A 24,024-nucleotide genomic window follows, 5' to 3' on the forward strand; every position below is an offset into this window, starting at 1 on the left:
AATAAGATATTGGACAAATCATTAATAAATACGGTAATAAAATTAATACAAAGGTATACTTGATGAGGAGTACACCAGGGTTCACAGAGATTATACGGCAAATAATATTATATATTATGTGAAGCATAATATAAATAGCTGAAAAATGTATGGTTGAAAAAGTAATATATTTTAATAGAAAATGTATTCTGTGTAAACCTTCACAATTCACGATTACTATATATATATATATATATATATATATATATATATATATATATATATATATATATATATATATATATATATATATATATATATAGTAATCGTGAATTGTTTTTAATATTCTATTAATTATATAATTTTATTAAACTCATTATTAATTTAATATGTATTCATTTAATTCATATACTATGCTTTGATTTAAAATGAAATGTAAAAAAAAAAAAATAGAATAATCCATGCACAAACATTAAAAAGTTGTCTGAGACCAACATCTAAAATCTAGATCTTAAAGAAAGCTAACTTTATTTCCTCATGTTGTCAGATGAAAACCAGGCTAATGAAAACCCTCTAATGCCATTTTTAATAATGTATCAGTACCATGATCAGTACAGATATCAAAAGGTGTCTGTCTCCCCCATGTGGAAGTGAGAGGAAACTGTACTAAACGTCGGTTACGGTGCACGCGATGCTATTTGGAATATGTTCAATTCATGCTGGTTAACATGATCATCAGGTTTCGAACGTATTGAAATGTAACTCCTAAAAAAGATTATTTATTTATTTTTCACACAAAAATAAAATAACTATATCTAAGGTCTATGATTAGTGTACAAATATGCACAAGTAGACTTTTAGTATTTTAATTACTAACACGTACATGGATACATTTCTTCAGAGAAAAAAATTCAGATTTATCTGTATGGAGAAGCCGCCTTCATGTGCAGTATTGTATGCTTTTCTTTTTTACCTGTATTTTATTGCTTATTATGACTGATCATATGTTTGTTATACAGTATATGTTGTGCATTTCATGTTTATTCTGACACCTTCAGCTCTAAGAGTCAAAAATCTGTTTTATAACAGTAAAAACTCCATGTAATTTAAATATTACCTGTATTGTCACGTTTATCAAAATAAAACTGATTATAAAAAAAAACACCTCAATTTATGGTTTTTAAATAGTATATTAAACTTTATTCTTGTACATTACAGGCACTGTATTAAACACTAAAGTACTGAATGAAAGTATTTCTGTTGCTACATCAAACGTCTGAAACTTGACTTTATTTTACTTAACACATCTAATCCACTCTGATGGCACAAATGATAAAATATCAGTGATTAGAAGCACACAAGAAATCATGTGACTGTGGATGACACCTTGAAAAAAGTTACTTGCATGACAAAAGATTTTTTTTTTTATTATAAGTAAACCTCTCAAAGTCTCTTTCTTTTTGTTTACTTTAATGTTTTACTAAAGACGTCATAAAGAGAAACAGAACACTCTTGTGTACCAATGTGTGATAAATCTGCTCCATTCAATTAGTTGCCAGGCTTTCTCTGATATCAATGGTAGGGAAAGTAGATTGCGAATTTCAGACACATTCAGTACATTTCCATATAACAACCAGGTCTGGAGGAAATCCACATGATACTATCCAAAGTATCAGAAGCATTTAATAACATTGCCTTTTTACAAACAAGACAAGAAAATGAAACGAGAGATATCAAGAGAACAGTGAAATAAAGAGGACTTGTTATAAAGATACAGAGAACTGAAAGGTATAAGTAATACATACTACATCATAATAAATGCACAGATAAACATTTTCTAAAGCCTTTTCTTGCTTCTTTTTTGTTTTTGTACAAGAGGGGATTCCACATTCCACTGCCTGGGCACTGGTTTTCTAAAGGGCGGAATAAAAATAAAAATGAAATGTTAACCAATATACCTTCATGCTCCATCTAATATTTTTAAGATATTTGCTTATGGATGTTAAAGTTTAAAAGGTACACTACATAACTTTCCTTTGTTCCAAATTAACAAAATTTCAAATTTCAAAGTCAATACATCATATCAAGTTATTTTTCCAAAACATGTTTTGTCTTACCCCGATTCACTATGGGAAGCCTATTATAAGTATTTATATTTTAGACCTGTTTTTTGTTTTTGTGGGAAATTTTGTACATATATCACTCGCCTGTGCTTTTCGCGTCATCTGTAAATAGAGAATAATTTCTCCGGCTACTTTGACAGTGAGAGTGGCATAGGCTAGTCGAGCGAGAAAGGTTGACATGGAGCAGCTAAATCTCCCATTTTTAAAAAAATCTGCCGTTAATAAATAAATAATTCACGCTGATCAGAGGAGAGTCTGCTGGCAAAAAGAGAATGCAACAGAGCTCTTAAAGGGGAAATTTATTATGCAAAATGTACTTTTATAAGGTGATTGAACACCGACGTGTGTCCGCAGTGTGAGAACAACCAGCCTATAAATGGTAAAAATCCACATACTCATTTTTATATAATTCCCATAAATCAAAAGCAGTCTCTTTATAACCCACTGATTCAGATCCCCCCTGACATCATTGTAGGGAGAGGCCCTGCCCTCTGCTCATTAGCATAGACGTTAGACAAAGCCCTGAGTGAGAAGCACAGAGTCCGCCATTTCTATATCCTCGCTGTAGCAGCTGCAGTTGTAGCTGGAGATGTCAGCGCCAAAGAGGCATTACAAGGGTTGTTTTGGAATGGGCCAATGCACATAAGATTCTCCATAGACTCCCGCCATCTGAGTCGCTGGGGACATTGTGGTTAAATTTCATTTTCTAGGAAATGTCTTTTCAACGCTTCGTGCACAAACTTCAGAGAAGTAAGTATCACACATCATATGTTGCAAGTCCTTCCAAATGGACTTTCTGAAAGAACTTGTTGGCACTCTGCACGGCTAATGTTGCTAAAGCTACCATTGTCTCTGCTTGTTTTCACTGATGCTGCCCTCACATTTAACTTTCCTAGTTAAAAATTGCAAATGAGCGGTCTATGAAGTTGCCCACTTGAATGCAACGAGCTCGTAATCATGACTTCAGAAGTGGGAATGATGAAATTTGTGAAAGCACATGAAGGCACCAAGAGACCAGGGGCCTAATTTATAAACGTTGCGTACGCACAAAAGAAGGCGTACGCCGCTCTCTACGCAATAATTGGTATTTATAAAAAGCAAACTTGACGGGAAAATGTGCGGTCCTTCATGCAAGCTCTGACCCAGGCGTACGCACAAAAACGGGTGAAATGAGAAATGGCGACACCGTCGGCAGATGGAAGAAACACGTGAGATTAGATAGATAGATAGATAGATAGATAGATAGATAGATAGATAGATAGATAGATAGATAGATAGATAGATAGATAGATAGATAGATAGATAGATAGATAGATAGATAGATAGATAGATAGATAGATAGATAGATAGATAGATAGATAGATAGATAGATAGATAGATAGATAGATAGATAGATAGATAGATAGATAGATAGATAGATAGATAGATAGATAGATAGATAGATAGATAGATAGATAGATAGATAGATAGATAGATAGATAGATAGATAGATAGATAGATAGATAGATAGATAGATAGATAGATAGATAGATAGATAGATAGATAGATAGATAGATAGATAGATAGATAGATAGATAGATAGATAGATAGATAGATAGATAGATAGATAGATAGATAGATAGATAGATAGATAGATAGATAGATGTATTAATTGTCCACTGGGGAAAGTTGTTTTCATAGTAAAATTTCTTCATCAGCTACGTTCATGGTATTCATGCATATGCCTTTAGTTTTATTTTTGATAAAATGACGTATGTCTCAACCATTCAGAAAGCTGCAAGACCTTACATTTGCACTGAACTATTTCCCCTTTCCACGTAGATTATAACCGACATCTGTAGCTTGTCAGATTCAATTAAATGGATGGAAATAAAATGCCCATCTCAATGCGTAATGACGCACAATGGCTGATCTTGTGCTCTAGAAGATGTGGCGAATGGAAGGATTCGGAGTGAACGCATCTTCAGACAGCAAGAGGACACACTCTGGCGATGGAGCGCTAGACGCTTTTTTGCCTCGACTTTGATGTCCGACCATTTCTTTTTTATTTCGGCGATGGTCCGAGGTTGTGAGGCTACAGCATTTACGGCGTCTGAAACCTTTTGCCACTCAAGTGCCTTTTTGGCATTAGTAATGCCCACACTGTGCCCTCCAAACAACACTTTTCTTCTCTTTTTAACCTCGCCAACGATAACTTCTACCTCACATTGAGTGAAGTTACATTTTTTTTTTATTTCCTCTCTGTGTTTGCCATGATTTCGCAATCTATGAATATTAACTTGTGGGCGTTTCACGGACTATTTATGGGCAACTATGGGCGTGACATGAAGCCGCAAAAGCTTCGCTACATTTAGAATTGATTGTGATTTATTAAGGGAAAACTGCGTAGGATGTGCGTGCGCACGGTTTTATAAATCCAAATATTTCTGTGCGTACGCACGTCCTATGTTTCATCCGTACGCCACTTCTGACGCAAATCCTACGCAAAGTTTTATAAATGAGGCCCCAGAGCTATGTTGTGTTTTTTATCCAGCCATGCTAACCGTCTGCGCAATTCATAAATGCGCATTTATTATGCACAGTAGAGTCAGATGACTGAACATTTAAGGCTGAACACCGCTAGTGACAGTTTCAGTGTGTAAGATTGTTCAGTTTTGTTGTTGCCAGTATGTCGGAGCATGAGCTTTTGAAGCTCTGTCCTCTTCTGAACAGGGGGCCGGGAGCACCAACTCATTTGCATTTAAAGGGACCTGTTTTTGCTCACCCCCCAAAAAGTGGCAATTTTAACATGCTATAAAAAATAAAAAAGATATGTAGGGTATTTTGAGCTAAAACTTCACACGCACGCACACATCATCAGGGAAAAAAGGTCCCTATTATTAAAAACACAATTAACATTGGCTTGCCTTTTCAGAGATGATGAGAACTAAGGAATTTGAAATGTTGTAAAAGTGACGGAGGGATGCCGTTTTTATTACTCAACAAATTGCCATTATGTAGTTCTGTCAACAGAATTGACTATAAAGCATTATCTATTGTGAAGGGCCATTTCATTATGGTTGTTGTAGCACTGTGCTGGAATTTATTTTCAGTGAAGTACTATGTCTGTTAATGGGTATAGCTACTGTAATGTCTTCAGCTAGTCAGCATGAGATCCTTTCCATCTAAACTAGTTATGTCTCTTAAGCCTAGTAGGGAATGTTTTATGTGCAGTAGGATAATCATATATTCATCCGCGCACAGTCACGCAGAGCCAAAGCACAACCAAAAAGCTGTTCTTTTGCTAAATGAACGCAGTTCTGTTTTTTAACTGCTAGAGGGACAAATATTACATAGTGTACCTTTAATTAAATGAAACACAGTAAATGAACGATATCTATTGCCCTAAGATGAGGCGCTTGTTGCATTACTCATTTTAAAGTCACTTTAGATAAAGGCATCTGTTCAATTAATACATGTTTGAATAAATAATATTTATAATAAATAATTCAGCTTAACTCTGAATGCATGATGAAATGTACAAACTTACTGTTGTTCTGGTGACATCAGATGTAGAACACTCTCTTCTTCCACCTCATCTATGCCACCTGTAACTAGGTATACATTTCAACATATTGACAACCTTCAAAGTACTTGTTGAATGGTTTAAAACATTTGAACACCATGGGTTATAGCTCTGACACCAAGACTAAATGTGAATGACAATTCGCTAAATCTTACCTCTTCTAGATTCATTGCAGATGGCACTGACTTGCTCTCCAAATGTCACTTCATTGATGCTCGCTTTAAAAAATCAGAAAAGAGCTCAATTGAATGGCAGCTCCCCTAAGAATGGACTTTTGTAATTATGGGAGATGTCCAAATGAATTAATCTTACCTTGTGGAGTACTAATGGCTCTCCCTACCTGTTTTCCTCGTCCTGTTGAGTGAGAGTGAGAGTGAGAGAGAGAGATTAAATAATTTTCAACTGATAATACAGATGTTCACAAAAAGCAATGCATTTTTTTGACAGTCCAATTTATATATATCTCAGCTGGTCTTTTAATTTTTTTAATTTTATTGAGACATTATTGTATTATATACATATGTAAAACATATAGAGAATAATATATATTATCTTAAATTCCCTTGAAGTTGTGTGATTAATTATTGTATTGCAGATTTATTAAAAAAAATAAAAAAATAATCACACCAGAAATGGCTGATCTGTGTTGTTCTGTATGAGTGTTGCTGACAAAAGGCTGATTTTGGTTTACCTGTTGAAAACACTGTAGGGGAAGAATGGCTCCTGACTGGAGTTAGCATGCCTGCATATGTGCGGCGCCTGAGAGAACGAATAATTGTTAAAGTGATGTGAATATAATATTCATACATAACACTTGCCTTATTTTTAAAGATATAGTGCACTGTGGATGATATTATTATATTGATATTGGTGATGTCTAACTAAAAGAAATAACAGGTTATCTGTTGTACTTGGATGTGGCTCAGTTTTACCTCAGAGCATCAGCAGATTTAGGGGTTTGTGCAGGTCCTTTATTAGCATGAGGATGTTGAGGGGTGGCAAAACCTCCCCTTGGTGTCTGCCTCCCAACATTTGCTGCCTGGGCAGGAGAAGCCATGCCATTTCCCTAAAGAAGAATGGGTAAGGAAGAGAAACAGAGGAAAGAAAAAGATGAAAGGTCAAAACCAGCTGTAAATGCTGTGTTGTCAAATTTATGCTACATTTACGCATGTGTATGTTAGACTCACGTTTTGTCGGGGTGACATTGTGAAGTTGGCCATTTGGTTTTCCATCTGTTGTTGTTCTTGTTGTTGCTTTTCCTTTTCAAACTGCTTCAGGTTATACTCCACCTCTGCAGCCAACTGCTCATCAGCAGCAAACAGCTCCTTCACTTCTGAACGATAGTCCTGCATGGTCACCTGTAATAAACACATAAACAAAAGGCTTGTGAGAAAATAAAATAAAGTTGAGAGGCAAAAAAGTATGTTTGGCATCTGAAATTAGGAACTGTGTCAAAAACACATGGTAAACTACATCTAATAAAGATTGGTATGAATAAAAGAGTACATCAATTATCAATTACCTCATCTTTTCTCTGGATTTTAAAATTGTCTGGGTTTTTTAATGTACGAGTAAATTAATATAATTTAGGCCTTTTATAATTTTAGACTGGGACTAGGCTTAAGCCTAGTCTGTGAAACCAGGTTGTCATAAATATTACTTAATTACACTTTTTGTGTGCTTTCAATCGGTCAATTGATTAAAACATTGCTACATAAGTACTACAACTGCCACAAGGATGAGTTCACATGTTCGATGAATCTGTGTAAAGTAATAGACCCTTTTCCCAGAAATTAACTAGTTAATGTTACTGCATGGTAACATTAGTTAAAGGGATAGTTCACCAAAAAACTAATTTTTTATGTTTATCTGCTTACCCCCAGGGCATCCAAGATGTAGGTGTCTTTGTTTCTTCAGTAGCACACAAATTAAGATTTTTAACTTCAACTATTGCAGTGTGATAGTCGTATAATGCATGTCAATGGGGATATTTTAGAGTATGAGAGCAATGAGAGTAAAAACACATAGACATACTAATCCTTATTAAACCATGCGGTTTGTGGCGACACATTGATGTCTTAAGACACGAAACGATCAGTTTCTTCGAGAAACCGAACAGTATTTATGTTTTTTTTTTTACCTTTTATCAGACGAATCTAGTCGACATCAAAATCGAATCGACATCTAGTTTTCCCAGCGCCATAACTTCCCGCGAATAAGGTAAAAATACTAGCACGATCAAAGATATATATATATATACACGTAGATGCCTCATTCGACCGATCCTTGCAGGCACTAATGAGGAATCTATGAATATATCTATGATCGCGCCGGTATTTTGCATGTATTTTGACCTTATTCGCCGGAAGTAATGGAGCAGGGATGGCTGATGCAGAGCCCTAGAAAAAAACTAAATACATTTTTAAATATGGATATTTTTCTTACAAACGCATCGATTCGCTTCAGAAGGCCTTTATTAACACCCCGGAGCCGCGTGGAGCACGTTATTTGACGGACAGATGCAATTTTTATGGACTTCAAAAACAGAGCAACTATTACTGCTATTATAATGCTTGGATTAGCCAGAACATTTTTAATATAACTCCGATTTTATTCGTCTGAAAGAAGAATGTCATATACACCTCGGATGACTTGAGGGTGAGTAAATCATGGTCTAATTTTCATTTTTGGGTGAACTAACCCTTTAATGTTACTGCATGTTACTGCATGGCTGGCAGCAAATTTGAGATCTTTCTCTTTTCTGACCACCATAATCAATCGCTCTATAATTTTTCCACTATCATGGACTATCTTCTACTATTGGAGCAATTTGTAACAAAAAAAACCCCCAGAAGTTTACCTAATTGCAATGACTTCTAAGAACATAGAAATGTGAAAATAATTTGTATATATAGTTTTGACTAAACTTGTGCTATTTTCACCTTGATTAAAACTAGATAAATGATACATTAATTGTAACAGAACACCGGGGGGAAAAAAAAATTAGTAGTTCTAGAACGCTGAACTTGACAGCTCCTGTAAAACATGACACTCACAATCATATCTATTAATGTCTATCTGCATCACCTGTAGGTACGCCATAAGATGTTTCAGGACAGGTGAGTGTTGCTCTTCCAGCATTTTCTTCAGACTTGTGATGATAGGAATAACATTCTCCACAAAGTTTTTCTTTTGGACCTGCACATAAAACAGATGGCAAGTTCAAAAAAGATCTGATGAAAGTTTTGACAGCCTCCAGAATCTACACTCACAAAGTTCTCTCACCTGTGAGACCAACTTTTTCTGGGCCACCTGTATAACAGCTTTAGCCATGGCCATCTCATCCTCCTGAGGTTCCTCTCCTGCTGCTGGGCCGCTCATGGCTGTCAGTTTCATCTCCTTCAGGGAGAGGACGTCAAATGTATCTGCAAGCAACTCTGAGCCCTGAGAGTCCAGAGGCAGTTCAGAGTCCACAAAACTGGCTGGAAAAGAGAGGCATCTGTAAGGGTCAAATCTATGTAATCGGGTGGGGCTGGCGCTCTATTCTGAGCTTATAAAGAGTTGGAAAAAGCTTGTTTTAAATGTTATGGTTTAAATGTTTGAAATGTCCTTGACTTTTGAATGTCATCTTTGAAAATCAATGCTTGGTATTTTAATCAATATTTTGGTAGCCATAGGATTTGTTAAAACTGTTCAATTTACACCCAGCCACATAAATGTGTCTCTGCATTATATCTGAAATATAAATCCGATTTTCAATTCCCACACTATATGCAAATTTAACGGAGTTCACGTCAACGAAAGCTACTGATATGAGCAGCATTTCAGTTTATTTATTGTCAGCTAATTTCAAGATCAAAATAACGCAATAGGAGAGAGAGCGGCATCAGCACTGGTAAGATCACAATCTTTAATGCATTTATGATTATTGTATGTTCAGGTCACTGCCACACTTTTTTTCGCCTGATATATAGTAGGGAAGTATGTAATTTCGGATGCAGCCCAAGTCAAGGATCCCCTGTGTTCCGTTCTTTTAATATCTGGAATGGTAAGGCGGAAGAAAGGTGTGATTCTGTTGTGCAAGCGTGAATTTGTACTTCTTTCAAACAAACTAATGCAGATTCAGAATTTATTTCAAATTCATTTTTGCTCTTGGTGTAAAAGGACCTTTCGTCTACAATTATTTTCACATTATCACATAGCCTCTGGTGTGAAGTATTTTTTTTAATGTTCTAAATGTCTTAGGAGTGATCATTAATTTGTTAAAAGCCTATTCTTTAACATTGCAGAGCTAGCCATATATGTACATACATCTTCTCCAGACAGTTTTGTGGAGCTTTTAATCACTGTAATTTGTCCTGCTTAGAAGCCCAGGTTATTTATTTGATGGATTGAACCAGCCTCCTAAATTAGGCAAGCCTTTGCAATGTGCGGCCAATAATGTATGATTTTTTTGTAAGAACATTTATAATTATCACAGTTTATTATAAACAGCTTCTTCACCCTTGAAAAGCACCAACTTGCACTGCTTGAAAGTGCTGGAAAAGTGCTTAAATTTCACTCCTTAAAATCTGTACAAACCCTGCAAACACAAAAGAACCACAGCAAGCGCCTCTCACCAAGAATGTCCTGGCAGATTTTGGTTGAGATATTGAAGCGTTGCTCATCTGTAAAGTTTTTCAATAGGAACCTGTAGATCCTGAAGCGTTTGCCTTGATTCGGCTGTCCTCTCAGAGAAAACCTGCATTTCTCACTGACAGAAAACACATTTTCAAAACTCATAGCATTCCACATCAGTAGATGAAATTAAACATTGTTTCTTGCAAACCACTGAAAAAAATAAAACATATACAGCTTCATACGATGGATAATTTCAGAATGTACCTCTCCGTTTGAGTAAATTTATTGTATTTCTTGTGTTTCTCATAAGAGTTGAAGTGGAAAATGCACTCAATGAAATGCTGGGAAAACATGAGGGGACTCTTCTTAAGCAGGAGGTCAACCAAGCAGTACTCGCAGAGACTAAACAACAAAAACAAACGAAAAAACAACGTTAGATTAAATGGAAAAAGACACTGCAATGTAATACGTTTTTCTTTGTGAGGCCATATTTCTTACTCTGCGATGGCAGGATCTGGGTCCACAAGAGTAATAGCGAACCGGAAAAACAGTGCACCTTTCCACTTTACATATTCCTCCTGTTGAAGAGCAAAACATAATTCAGAATATTTACAGACAGCCAGATAAAAAAAAAGCGAGGCTTGTAGGGTCTGATCACAGGTTTGCGTGAGTACCTGCAGTAAGTTGGTCAGCATAATGAGTGTCTGTTCTCGGACGATGGGCTGTTTGTCTCTCAGACATGCTGAGATGTTTGGGATATATCGGCTCACTGTGTTGGTGTAGCGCACGCAAAGGTCACACATCACCACCACCACGTTACTGCGCACAGCCAGCTCTGTGCCCACTTCCAGCTCCCGCGCAAACACAGGGAGATACTTCAACATCAGTTCCTCGTGCTGCAAACAAAGCTTACCTATGACATAGAGAGAACAATTATTTCACCTTCTGCCAGGCCAGCTAGGTAATGTGCATATCAAAAAAAAGAAAGGTTTGTAAATGTTTCACACCTAATGTGATAACAGCATGAGCACGGACCACTGTTGGCATGGAATTGGGTTTGAACTGAGACAGCGGCTGACTAGCAGGCAGTTCTTGTCCTTCAGCAGGAACTGAAAGAAAACACAGAATAAAAACAAATACATGCAGTTCATGAGAAGATGCAGAAGATGCTTTTAAAGCAAGACCCGGATATTGACACCAGCAGTAAATGCCATAAAAGTTAGTCTATGCTAACAGCTACAGCAGATTTCTGAAAAACTCTTGGTCGTGTGTTTGAGATTTACTGAATTGACACATGCACATGATAAGAATCCGGGGATACATGTGCATCCATACCAAGCATAAAAAACAAAAAACTTCATGGACTCACCTAGCTGCTCTGAGGGAGTTAGAACAGACTGAACCAGAAGGAAAATTCTTTTCCCCACTTTAGATGGACAATGGAGAGAAGTGACACCAAGTGTATAAAGATGTTTCACCTGAGATACAGAGGATAGATTGAAGGGAATGTTATAATTTATCACTTTATATAATGCTTTTAACGAGTTGCGGTCTCTGAGATCAGTTTTTTTAAAAGTTAAATGCAGTCAAAAGTATGTTTAACAGTAATAGTTTTGTGATTTTTCAATATGTAATGAAGGTTTACTATATAGTGGCTGTGACTGAAGGATTGAGTGGTTAAAAACGGTTACATACTACATTAAAACCAACAGCTATTGGTCTGTTTACATCTGGTCACTTCATGTTTTTACTGATGAGTCCATCCGATTTGTTAAAACCGTTCCATTTACAGTCAGCCACATAAATGTGTCTCCGCAAAACAAATATAAATCCGATCTTCAATTCCCGCACTATATGCAAATTTAACAGAGTTCATGTCAACGAAAGATACTTATATGAGCAGCATTTTATTTCAAGATCAAAAGACCGCAATAGGAGAGAGAGCGGCATCGGCACTGGTAAGATAATAGTCTCACTATTTTAATGCATTTATGATTATTCTGTGTTCACGTACAAATTGGATGCAACGCCAAACTTTAGATTAATTTCCGAATCAGAATGCTTGCACACACAAGGAAATTTCTTGGTACTAAATCTTCCAGTGCAAATATACAAATACAAGAAACAGTGATACAATTTAAGAATAAAAAATATAAAAGTATAAAGACAAAGTTAGGTTTAGTCACAATAAACATTTACAGATTGTGAACATATTTACACTATTATGAATAATATGAATTGTGTACAGGTTTTTTTGTTTTGTGTTTACAAGTTTGTGTTAATACTTGACTGCTATTTTCCATGTTTTCTATCATTCCTGCATACTTGTGCATATTTTCCCTTTTAGATATTGCACTAAATAGCGGGGTATTGCACTTACAGGCATATGACTTAAAAAGCATATAACTGTTTAAGAGGGAAATGGCCTGTGGGATGAAGCTGTTCTTGTGCCTAGATGTTCTAATGCCCATTGACCTGAAACATCTAGGCACAAAAACAGCTTCTTTCCACAGGCCATTTGCCTTTTAAACAGTCGAATGCGGCAGTTTGCATGTCTGCTTGTTTAAGAAATGATCAGCAACTCATCTGCGGCGGGCCTTATCTGTGGCGATGCGTGTTGCAGTAGCACTGTTATATCTGGCTGCCGATAGCCTATAATATGCTCTCAAATGTTTATTCTTTACCATTTTGGGAGGAGTAAAATTTACATATGTGGCTTCAACAACCAGATGTATTTACACTTGCCCAGTTTAGTTTTGGAAGAGCACACCAGCAAGAAAAAAACAAAACAGCCTGTTTATCTGTAAGGGTCAGAGAGGGTGGAAAATAATCACGAAGAACTAAATAGATTGTTTGTTTTTGCTGCAAAAACTTCAATGTTATAAGTGGGCCTCAATGAAAAAAGGGTGATTTAACCCCTTTAATAAAGGCTCTGTCTGTACCAGAAGGTCTTCATTGATGTCCATAGCTCCTTTCTCTTGTAGAATGACACCAGACAGATAACTCTCACACACAGAGACCAGCTCTCCACAGAAACGATCCAGGAACCTCTGAAACACACAGACACGCACAAAGAAAGAAAGTATTAAAGTATAAATAAGAGACATCTAATAAAAGATTCTTGGCAATAGTATGATCTTACCAATGTGTCCTGAGTGTTGTCTGATCTTCCAAATCTGACCAGAGTATCCACACAGGAGTTGATCACCTCCAAAGGCAGGCTGAAAGTCTTCAACCAGCCCATCAGATCATCTACACAGGTAAAATGTGCACACAATTTTGCGACTATTTTTAATTATAAATCACAATTAGTAATTTTATTGTAGCATTTACAATAATTGCAGTCCCATTTCAGTCCTGGCTGACACACAACACTTACCTACTATTCTGGCATTGGTGTCATCATTGAGATTAGATGCAATATCACCCATAACGCTCAAGATATGACAGGTCATTGCAACTGAAACAACTGGTGACCTGATAATTAAAACAAACACTTAATTTGAAAAAAAAAAAAATTTAAAAACAAATATTTTAGAACAAAATCACATGCAAAGCAATCAAACACAATTTACACACTGTCCATCAGTTAAAATTAAATTATTCACTATAAAATGATGTACTTTTTGACCTCTTTTCCTTATAACTGTCTGCACCTTTACCATGATGTTTGATGACACAACAAATTCACGTCACTTTCTCAGCTCTGTTTTCTGACCTGATAGTATTCTCCCAGGTATCCAAAACGGTGGTGTAGTTCAGTTTAGGAGAGCAACTGGCAATTTTAGCTAACAGCAGCCAGGCAGCAGCGGCCCTCTCTCCCTCTGTGTGAGACAGCAAACTGTTGACAAAGGCAGGAGTGAACTTCTGCTGCGGAGCCCACACGCTGAAAGCCTTGCTGAAATACCGGCTACAGAAGAGAAAGATGTGGAGAAGGACAAAAATAAAACAATGAAAGCAAAGAAAGGGGGAGACATGTTACACACTGCTAGTCACAGATGGTAAGGACAACATGTAACTGACCTGAGGTCTTGACACTTCTCACACATCAGTCCCAGTAAATCCCAGGCCAGCCTCTGAGAGGTGTCGCCATCCCGATATTTGCCTTGATTCTTAATGTGAGTGATGATGACATGGTCCAGACACTCCAGAGCTTTCTCCTGCACAGAGCTCTCAGAGTCCATGACAGCAGGTAACACTCCTCTCAGCCAGGCCTCCTGCACCTCTCTATTTTCAGGCAGAGCCTGGACACATCATAATTGAAAGAAGGTTATGTTGGATAACTAAACTAGCACTTGTCTTAGTAGTGTGAAATTGAGGTTAAAAGGCCTGTTCGCATGATAGCTAAAATATAACGATAAAGATGGTTTTAAAAATCATTCTAAATGTAAAAGAATAGCAGAGTCGCTATCGCAACTGTTACGACAGAGTCCCTTTAAGACAAGTGATTTCACTCGGTGACCATCTTTTAAACGATTTTTGGGCAGCTATTTCAGTCATGCAAGTACAGCTTCAATCTCTATCAATGGGGAAAATTCTCCAAAGCTGTTCACAAAGCTTACGATTAAATTTCAAATTTTAAATCTGACAACAACTCTGCCAAATGTCTCATAAATATGGTTTCTTATGTTAAAATAGCATAAAAAAGAGACATTTTAAGGCTAGACATGTGCAGTCCTGAGCGCGCTTCTCAGAACGACTGTTTCTATAGAAACAGAGATTCTAACGGCACCTGCAGTGACACGATGACTTTATCAGTCAGCGATTGGCTCTTTTATTAACCAGAACTGTGCGTTGGTGTGGAAGCTAATATAGTTATAATTAACATTCTTAGTGTTAATAGGCCTTAAGAGATATGGCAACCCCTTATTGGCCAGGCCATCACCTATTTCCAGGTGTGAAAGAAAAAATTAATACAATTCATGATTTTTTTTATTAATGATGATATTATTTTGTGTATATTAAATATGTGCAGTTATGAGTACACAAATACGAAGAATATCCTATTTGACAGAGAAAGCTACCATAGCAGCTGAAGATATTAGTGAGGGAAAACGTCAAGTTTGTCAAGTTTTAAAAAGACTAGAATAAGAATTTAAACATGATCTCAGTTAACATTAAAATGCAGTGGCAAAGGTAAAAGTTTGACTGTTTTGACTAAATAATCATTTTATTGGTCATCAAAACAGATAGAGAGAGTATGAATCCAACTGTTAGATGCAGCAATAATGTTGTAATGTGAGTTTGGAAGGGGGGGGCTTACAGCAAGGAGGTCCATAAGGCACTGCAAGGCTTTCTTCTTCACGGACACAGCAGGATCCCTGCAGCGCTCTGACAGAATACTCAGATTCTCCATACTACACGTGATCACCCCATGCTTTAGCAGACTCATGACGGTCTATACAAACACATGAAAGACACACGATCAGGTACAACTGCTTGCTTTATACTGTTTTGACAAATGAAAATGATGGCCTTGCACACAACTTCATTTAAAGTAAGATTTCTGTTTTCTGTTAAAGTTGTTTTATGCTCATCAAGGCTGCATTTTTTTTTGTCAAATACAGTAATATTGTGAAATATTATTACAATTTAAAGTAATAGTTTTCTACTTTAATATATTTCAAATTTAAAATAATTTCTGTGATAGCAAACTGAATTTTCAACGGCCATTACAGTCTTCAATGTCACATGATATTCAGTAGTACACAGGTTACATTGTTACAATACATATTCATTAATACAATAACACATGATTATTCAGTAATAATTCTATTACTTGGTAGCCTAGAAATCTAGACGCACCCTAGCGGCAGCAAATCTAATTTGCAGCCAGGGTTGTCTAGCAACTCTCCGTTGGCTTGCGAGCTGGAAAACCCAAAACTCTGGTCAGGCCAATCACATCGTGTATAGAGTTGGTGGGTGGGCTTAACATAATGACGGCAGAGTTGACATGGTTCCGCGTGCTACTCGTAAACAAAAAATGTGTTCGTGAAAATGAGTTTTGCCGACCGGATAAGGCAAAAGTTTAATATATCAACTAGCTCTGCTTAACGTTGCTCTAGTTGCAGAGGGAATTTGAAAGACAACCGTTTATCCCATCCCTCGGATTGAGCCCTGCCAATGGTGAGTTCCCAGACCCAACATCTTGATGTGGGTCTGGCTTGTCAGGCTAATTATTTGGTGCTATTATATTTGGTGCTCAATAAACAGTTCTGGTAAGTTTGTGGAAACAATGATACATTTTTGTTCAGGATCCTTTGAGTTTGATGAATAGAAAGTTCAAAAGAACAGTATTATTCGAAACAGAATTTATAACAATGCACATGTATTTACTGTCACTTTAATCAACAATGCATCCTTGCTGAATAAAATAATTAATTTCTTTTTTTTTTTTTTTTTTTTTTAAATCTTACTGACTCCAAACATTTAAATGTACTGTATGTACTGTATATTTGATCAGGCCCATTTTACAGAAAACAGTATTTTATTTATTTTTTTAAATTAAAGTATTTACCATGCAAACATAATCTACAATAACAATGCAACAATCCCTCCCAGTCCACAGAGACCATTTATGGAAATTAAGCTGCAAAAATGGGTTAAAAACAACATTTGAATGTGCATGGCTACAGTTTCAGTGGCTTAAAAAAGCTACTTTCTCAAAAGAGTTTTATTGTACAAAACCATCTAACTAAAGTGCAGCATGCGGTCAGCACACTAATTAAATCATCACTGTTAAAAATTTAGAAACTAAAAGAACCTCCAGATTAATTAGTTTACCACACTAATCAATAAGTTGATAGTTGGACGACTAATCGCTCACCGTGACCCAACCCAACTGTGAGCTACATAAGTATATGAAGGTCAAAGATCTGGCAATTACAAATAGTAATTTAGCAAAAAAAGACTATTTTATAGGCCAGAGTGGGTGGAAAGTGGTCTGTCACATACAGTAAAAAAAAAAAATAAGAACCATGTTCTGGTGTAAGAAACATTGACTTGAATATTATAAGTATAATATAAGGAAATTGTGAAATGTTACAAAGTGTACAATGCATTTCCTACCTCCAGTGCACTTTTTCTAGCATTAGTTTTTGGATCACTGACATGCTTTTTAAATAGAGCCATTGTGTCCTCATCTAAAAGTAAATAAAGAAACATTAATAAAGAAATAGTCAGTTATGTAAAATTCTTCTTTGAAAATGACAAGGCCTATTTATATTGAACTTACGCTGTAAGGAAGTATTCATAGTGCTCCTGTGGGTTGTAGTCATGCTCTTGTGTTTTGTAAGCTCAATGGTTCTGAAGGTCAAGGCGGTTTTCTGAACCGTTTCTCTTCTCTTTAGAGTTTCTAAAAAATATAACACAAAGTGAACCATCGCTGACTATAAAAATGCCTTTCCCTAATTTAATTTTAAATGCCAAAATACGATCTTACGCTCAGAACGGGCTGAATCCAGCATAGTCTGAGCACCTGCTGAAAAAAAGAATGAGCTTAATTAGTATTCAAATGTACTGCATGTTACAACTAAAGAATATACACTGCCCGGACAAAAAAAAAGTTGTTTATCAGATTTAAATATGAAAATGCTTAATAGTCTATGATTGGATGATTATTGTAGTGATTATTATGTTTCTAGCATGTTTGGTAACAGTTCTTTTAATCCTAATTGATGGGAGTGTGTAGCTTTTTGTTTCTTTAACAACCATGTAGGAAGACACATAATGGCCATATTCCAGGATGACAATGTCAAGAATCATCAGGCTCAAATTGTGAAAGAATGGTATGGAGGGATCATGAAGAATCATTTTCACACATGAATCTGCACATCTGAGTCCAGACTGTAAATTAATGTGCTGGAGTAGACTTTACAGAGTGCTTGACTCTTGCATTGTCAATATATGATCTTGACAAAAACTTGATGCACCTCTTGATGGAAATAAATGTTGTGATGTTATTTCCATCAAGAAGTGCATACATTTTTGGTCAAAATCTTGGATCCTGGAAAATGGCCAATTGGCCATTATGTGTCTTCCTACATGGTTGTTTAAAGGGAAAGTTCACCCAGAAATTAAAATTCTGTCATTTACTCACCCTCAAGTTGTTCCAAAGCTGTATAAGTTTCTTTGTTCTGCTGAACACAAAAGAAGATATTTTGAAGAATGTTTGTAACAAAGCAGATAGAGCAACTATTGACTACCATAGTATTTTTTTCCCTACTATGGTAGTCAATAGTTGCTCTATCTGCTTGGTTACAAAATTCTTCTAAATATCTTCTTTTGTGTTCAGCAGAACAAAGAAACTCATACAGGTTTGGAACAACTTGAGGGTGAGTAAATGATGACAGAATTTTCATTTTTGGGTGAACTATCCCTTTAAGAAATTAAAAGCTGCACACTCCATCAATTGACCTATCGGTAAGCCCCTCCCCTCGAACGCAGATGAGCCAATAGCAGTTGAGTATCAGTTGCGCTGGGACCGGAACTCTGACATCTTTAGGTGTCAGCCCCATAGAGAAACATTGGAAAATCCGAGCTCTCATCGATTTGATGGTGTTTATGCTACAAAAATGCTAAAATGTCGTGCCTGAGGTACTGTAACAGTGATTCCAGGTATCCTGAGGTGATTTTCTGTTTGTCATACTCTCGTTAAGTTACGATTAAAGTCCCTGCTAACATACAAACCGAAATAACTAACTGTTCTCACGTCATGTAACACTGTAGGTCAAAAACACGAAGGTCTACATTTCAGTGCCTCTCCATATTAAACTGGTTATATGTAAATTAATTTAATTTTAGATATGTTTAAGGTCTACTGTCCTACTAAGGAGGACTCCAATTTTGATGGGTATAATAGTCTACGTGTATTGAAAGGAAGAGCTTGCATGCAGTTTATCGGAGTTGTTTTTCAGATACAAAGTTTACCAGTTATAAACTGCACCCTCGAAAAGGCATACGGTCTGTGTATATGTTTGTTTACTGTTAGTTGTATGAGTGTTTTTGTGTAATTTGTTGTGTATGTTAATGGTAATGCAATGGAGAGAGATAGTTTGTTAATGAGACGTTAATGCGCACTTCATATGCTTTGTTTGTTCAGCTCTTACGATTATTTTTTGGAGTGAAAAAGGACATAATAAACTTGATAAACCATCAGTTAAGTTTGGCCATCATTCGGACGGGATATACGCTACATTCTGTGTCCAAAAACATCTTGGGATAAGGTTTTCACACTGACTGCTGTCATTGTAAGATATAGCAACTCCGTTTGTTTGTCCGAGTTAGCAACAGTAAGTAAGGGGGCGGGGCTTACCGATAGGTCAATTAGGGTTAGAAGAACTGTTGCCAAACATATAACATGCTAGAAACATAATAATCACTGCAATAATGATCCAATAATTGACTCTTTATCATTTGCCTATTTAAATTCAAACAGCTTTTTTTTGGCCGGGCAGTGTAATTCCCTCATATACAAAATACAGTTATTGTACTGTAGTAATATACATACTATTGGAGAACAGCTCATGCACACATTTTGTGGCATTCTGGGAACCCAGCTCCAGACACTGTGCCAGGCAGTGCAATGCGTGACCTCTGACTGTGGGAGAAACGTCATTACGATGATTGTAAACTATATTGTGCACCAGGAACCTGTGAGACAGGAACACGGCCAGCTCAGGGTCCACTGTGTCTTCCACATCCCTCTCACTCTGCTTCAGAAGAACCATGGCAACATCAAGCGCAAACATTCTAAATGCCACCTGAAGAGAAGTTTTTTTAAATAATGAATTATTCAAGAGGAACAGACCAGTGCATTGGCAAATAGCAAATAGCAAATTGTGGTTAAATGAAAAATCTGTAAGGGGCTGTTATAGTCTCACTGTTCACCTTGTTATTTTGGGAGAACTTATAGAGCCACTTAACGATGGCTGCGTAGTCCTGACATGGCATCTTAGCCATCAGCTTCCCAACAGCCAGTGCTCCACTGGTTCGATATTCAGACTTCTCTACCATCTGTAACACACAGAGGGAGTGGCATGGAATTACAAAGATTGTTTTATATTCTTTTTTTATAAATGGTGAAACCTCACAGGTTAGTTCACCCAAGATTGAGAGCTGTTGTTGTTCTGTACAACTCAAAAGGAAAATTATAAAGAATCAATACTGGTCTAATGTAGTAATGTTTGGTCACAAGAGATTTGATTTGAGAGCTGCACATTGACTTGAATGAATGATTTGATATTGAATAATGATGTCTGTTTGTGCATATAGCTTTGGGAAATTTAGAATATAAGACAAGTTGAATAAACTAATTTAGAATATAAGACAAGATGAATAAACTACATTTATGGTTCTTTAATAGTGATTTTTGTCTGTTTTGAAGCATGACAGCTGTGGTAACTATATGCCATATGCAACTGTATGTAGATTCTTATGAAAATCTAATTTTGTGTTTCATGAAAAAAATAACAACATATCAGAAACAACATGAGGATCAAGAGTTAATAATGACAAAACTGAAATAATTAAAATGAAATTATTTATTTTTAAATATTTCTTTAAAATAAAAATACCTGATGGCAGATGTGTTGCACAAGGATCCGTAAAAGTGGCAATGTGGCCTCCCTCTGCTCATCAACAATATGACTAGAACACACATACAGTAATTCAGATAGAAACAACTTAAAGTATCAATGCTGAAGAAATAGAGGGGGGCAAAGTAAATCCAACTCTTTTCCTACATGAAATTCAGCTGGTATGGAGTCACTAACCTAATGAAAAGGATGGCATGGTCTCTGGCACCACAGACAGCCTGAGATGGAGCAAGAAGACATGGCTTGGACCTCTCCTGTGCTTTCATCATTAGAATCACATACAGCAGCTTGCGGAATACTCTGCGACGGCACTGTACAATACAACACACAATGATCAAGCAATGTAATTATGCAACCAAAATACAGGGTGCGTCTCAATCAGCTCCCTAGTTCAGAAGTCGGGGCACTGATCAGGGCCATGACTACTGAACTAGGGAGCTGATTGAGACGCACAGTGTTTTTTTTTTTTTTTTGGAGTAACCCCACCCACCTCATCTCCTTCACCATGAATGGTCGAGCAGAGTAGACCCAGTCCATGATAGGACAGCTCAGGCAGACTCTCTAATTGGTCAACATTCCTGTAAACACACACACAAAAACTCAGAAGGCTGCAGATCTTGATATAAAGTCAATGTATTTGAGTGAATGACTCTTAAGAAGAAATGCATCAGTTTTGATATTTATAACTAAAACAAAAACTATAATTTGTGTTTTTTGTTTTAGCCTGGTTGTTCACACCTCAGCTTCGAAAAAGACTAAAAAAATATGTGTGTAAAGCTGTGGAAAATTGGAAGTGTAGAGGGTGGGTAGAGGGGAGACAACAAGCAATAAAACACAGACCTGCAAAACACTCATTCAGACAAATAAATATTTAAAAAAAAATATTAAAAACAAATACATCTAAAAATAATGTGTAAACATTAGATGAAAAACACATTTGAAAAGAAAAAAAAAACTAAAATATATTTAATGTAGCCTTTTTTTTAATAATAATAATAAACAACATTTTTAAATAAAAACTGAAATAAAAGCTAATTCAAAATATAATGGCATATAATACTAAAATAATGCTGTAATGCATTTTTTCATCTTTCTAATTTTGCATTTACCTTTCCTGAGAGAATGACAGATCTCCAATGACTGGTTCAAAGTTGGTAAGTTGAGTGAAAAGCTGAAAGATTAAAATAATGTAAAAAAATTAAACAACATGTTGGTTTCAATATCAACATGTAAAAGTGTTCAACCATACCCAGATCTATACATTAACAATGCTTCTCTACTGAGACAAATATGCTCTGAGAACGTTATCTACTCTTCAAAGGAAGAAAACAAAAAAGTACAGATGTACCTAATCCCTAACACTACCACAAGAAGCACAAAGATGCTGAGTGAGGCTGACATGCATCATTTACAGACCTGAACACAACTGTCAGCACTCTGAGGCTTGTCTCGAAGCGAAATTCTCTCCAGGAGTTTTAGAAGTGTGCGAACCAGCAACACAATGCCCTCCCTTAGTTTCAGCAAATCCTGTGCAGAAAAGTACATCTCCTCTTCTACATCATCTTCATCATCATCAATCTCCATCTGTTGGGAAACAAAAATATACAATACATGACCACTGTCATCACGATCATTGACAGATAGATTGCGTCTAAGTCTTTGGAGAATGTGTCAGAGTAGGAAAATGCACTTTTAAAGATGAGTGTAAATATCACATATGCAAACAAACAAAAATCGAAATACTATACCTCTGCTGACACTTTCTTTGGGGGTTTGGATCGTTTTCCAGGTTTGGGGTCACCTTGGGAGCTTTTCACAGAATCCTTCTTGCGTTTCTTGCCAGAGTCTTGAGGCCAGCATTTTAGGGGCATGTTCAGACAGGTATCAAAAAGGATCTGATGGTACACTTTATTCGCAACACTACCTGAAGATGGACAAAAAACATTAAATAAACTAATGAGAGACATTCTGACAGTGTTATGTTAAAATAGATGGACCTGACATCACATGTGCTTTTATGTAAGGATTCTGGTTGTGGGTGACATGTCTTTGACAACCTGAAACCTGTTTTTTGCTCTATATTAATAATCTATTGCAATCTGACCTGGTATTTTCAGCAGCAACAAGTACAGAGAGGCTGCCTGTAGACCATGAAGTCTCTGTTCAAGACTGGGCCTTTTGGCGTTAGCACTAAGGATGAAGTAGGACAGGACAGCCACCAGAGTTTTTGCAGAGACACCATTCTCACCAAACACCACCCAGACATTCTACAGGAGAAAAAAAAATACATGATCAAGAAATCATAAGACGGTTACACTGCAGTGAATCACAGAACTGATCTACTATGTTTGTGTAAGCACTTGGTGAAGGAATACAGAAAGAAATAACAGCATCATCAAGTTATACCTGTGTATTGTCATCATCCTCATTAGAGAAGTTCAGAAGCTGCAAGAAAACTGTTTTAAAAACACCAGGGTCTTCCTTTATCTCCTCCTCAATAACAGGGTCAAGAGGGTCTGTGTCGGTGAACTCGAAATCCCACACTGCATCCACCCAGGCTGAAACATTTCAACAAGTCAACAACATAATGTACAATGCGGCTAATAAAGCCTAAACATTAGGCATGCAGGCAAAAAAAAGTTTTCAGTAAGTTTTAAAATAGACAATGATCATGCGATATACACTAGATAACTACATAGTATTACTATGGCAGTTTGAACGGAGAGTTAAACGTTAGATAGAAAAGACAGTGAGTTGGGATATGGCAGAACAAAATATTTCGCTAGAAAAAAACAAAAAAACATCTAAAATTTCACATATTACAAATTATGACCCGAAACCAAAACAAATCCCCGGGATGACAGCGTCATTTGCAGTTCAACATATTTCGAGGTCTAGCAGAACAAAACACACGGAAAGTCTCAAAAATAATTTAGCAATTGTTCATAACACATGCTCGTGACAAAAATCAAACTATACCTGTAGACACACTGTGTAATTTTAACAACTGCAGAGCACGTATTAACTCCATCTTTCGTTCAAAACAACGCGCCAATAGAGCCGCTGTAGTGGGACATCACATATCCCGGCATGCACGGCGGCATACACGGACGACCTCATGAATATTAATTAGAATATTATT

At 36.5% G+C, this 24,024-nt stretch overlaps 1 protein-coding gene across 1 annotated transcript; it reads right to left on the reverse strand.

Annotated features, from left to right (window-relative positions):
• Positions 1–1,161: 1,161 nt before the first annotated feature.
• Positions 1,162–23,978, reverse strand: ncapd3 (non-SMC condensin II complex, subunit D3). The gene is made up of 35 exons (XM_079811675.1): positions 23,862–23,978; positions 23,289–23,440; positions 22,987–23,149; positions 22,631–22,806; positions 22,299–22,466; positions 21,992–22,053; positions 21,373–21,460; positions 21,060–21,193; positions 20,862–20,934; positions 20,176–20,301; positions 19,796–20,048; positions 17,729–17,767; positions 17,522–17,641; positions 17,356–17,429; positions 15,551–15,685; positions 14,311–14,531; positions 14,006–14,197; positions 13,667–13,764; positions 13,430–13,539; positions 13,230–13,337; positions 11,657–11,765; positions 11,295–11,396; positions 10,962–11,200; positions 10,786–10,865; positions 10,552–10,689; positions 10,287–10,420; positions 8,953–9,149; positions 8,755–8,865; positions 6,855–7,025; positions 6,600–6,733; positions 6,359–6,426; positions 5,980–6,021; positions 5,823–5,885; positions 5,632–5,695; positions 1,162–1,892 (listed from the first exon to the last, which is right to left on the reverse strand). The coding sequence occupies exons 1-35, from the start codon at positions 23,911–23,913 to the stop codon at positions 1,817–1,819; spliced, it is 4,272 nt and encodes a 1,423-aa protein (XP_079667801.1). The 5' UTR covers positions 23,914–23,978; the 3' UTR covers positions 1,162–1,816.
• Between the last annotated feature and the right edge of the window lie 46 nt (positions 23,979–24,024).

Source organism: Gobio gobio (genome assembly GCF_949357685.1).
Source record: "Gobio gobio genome assembly, chromosome: 3".
In the NCBI taxonomy this organism is placed as follows: domain Eukaryota; kingdom Metazoa; phylum Chordata; class Actinopteri; order Cypriniformes; family Gobionidae; genus Gobio; species Gobio gobio.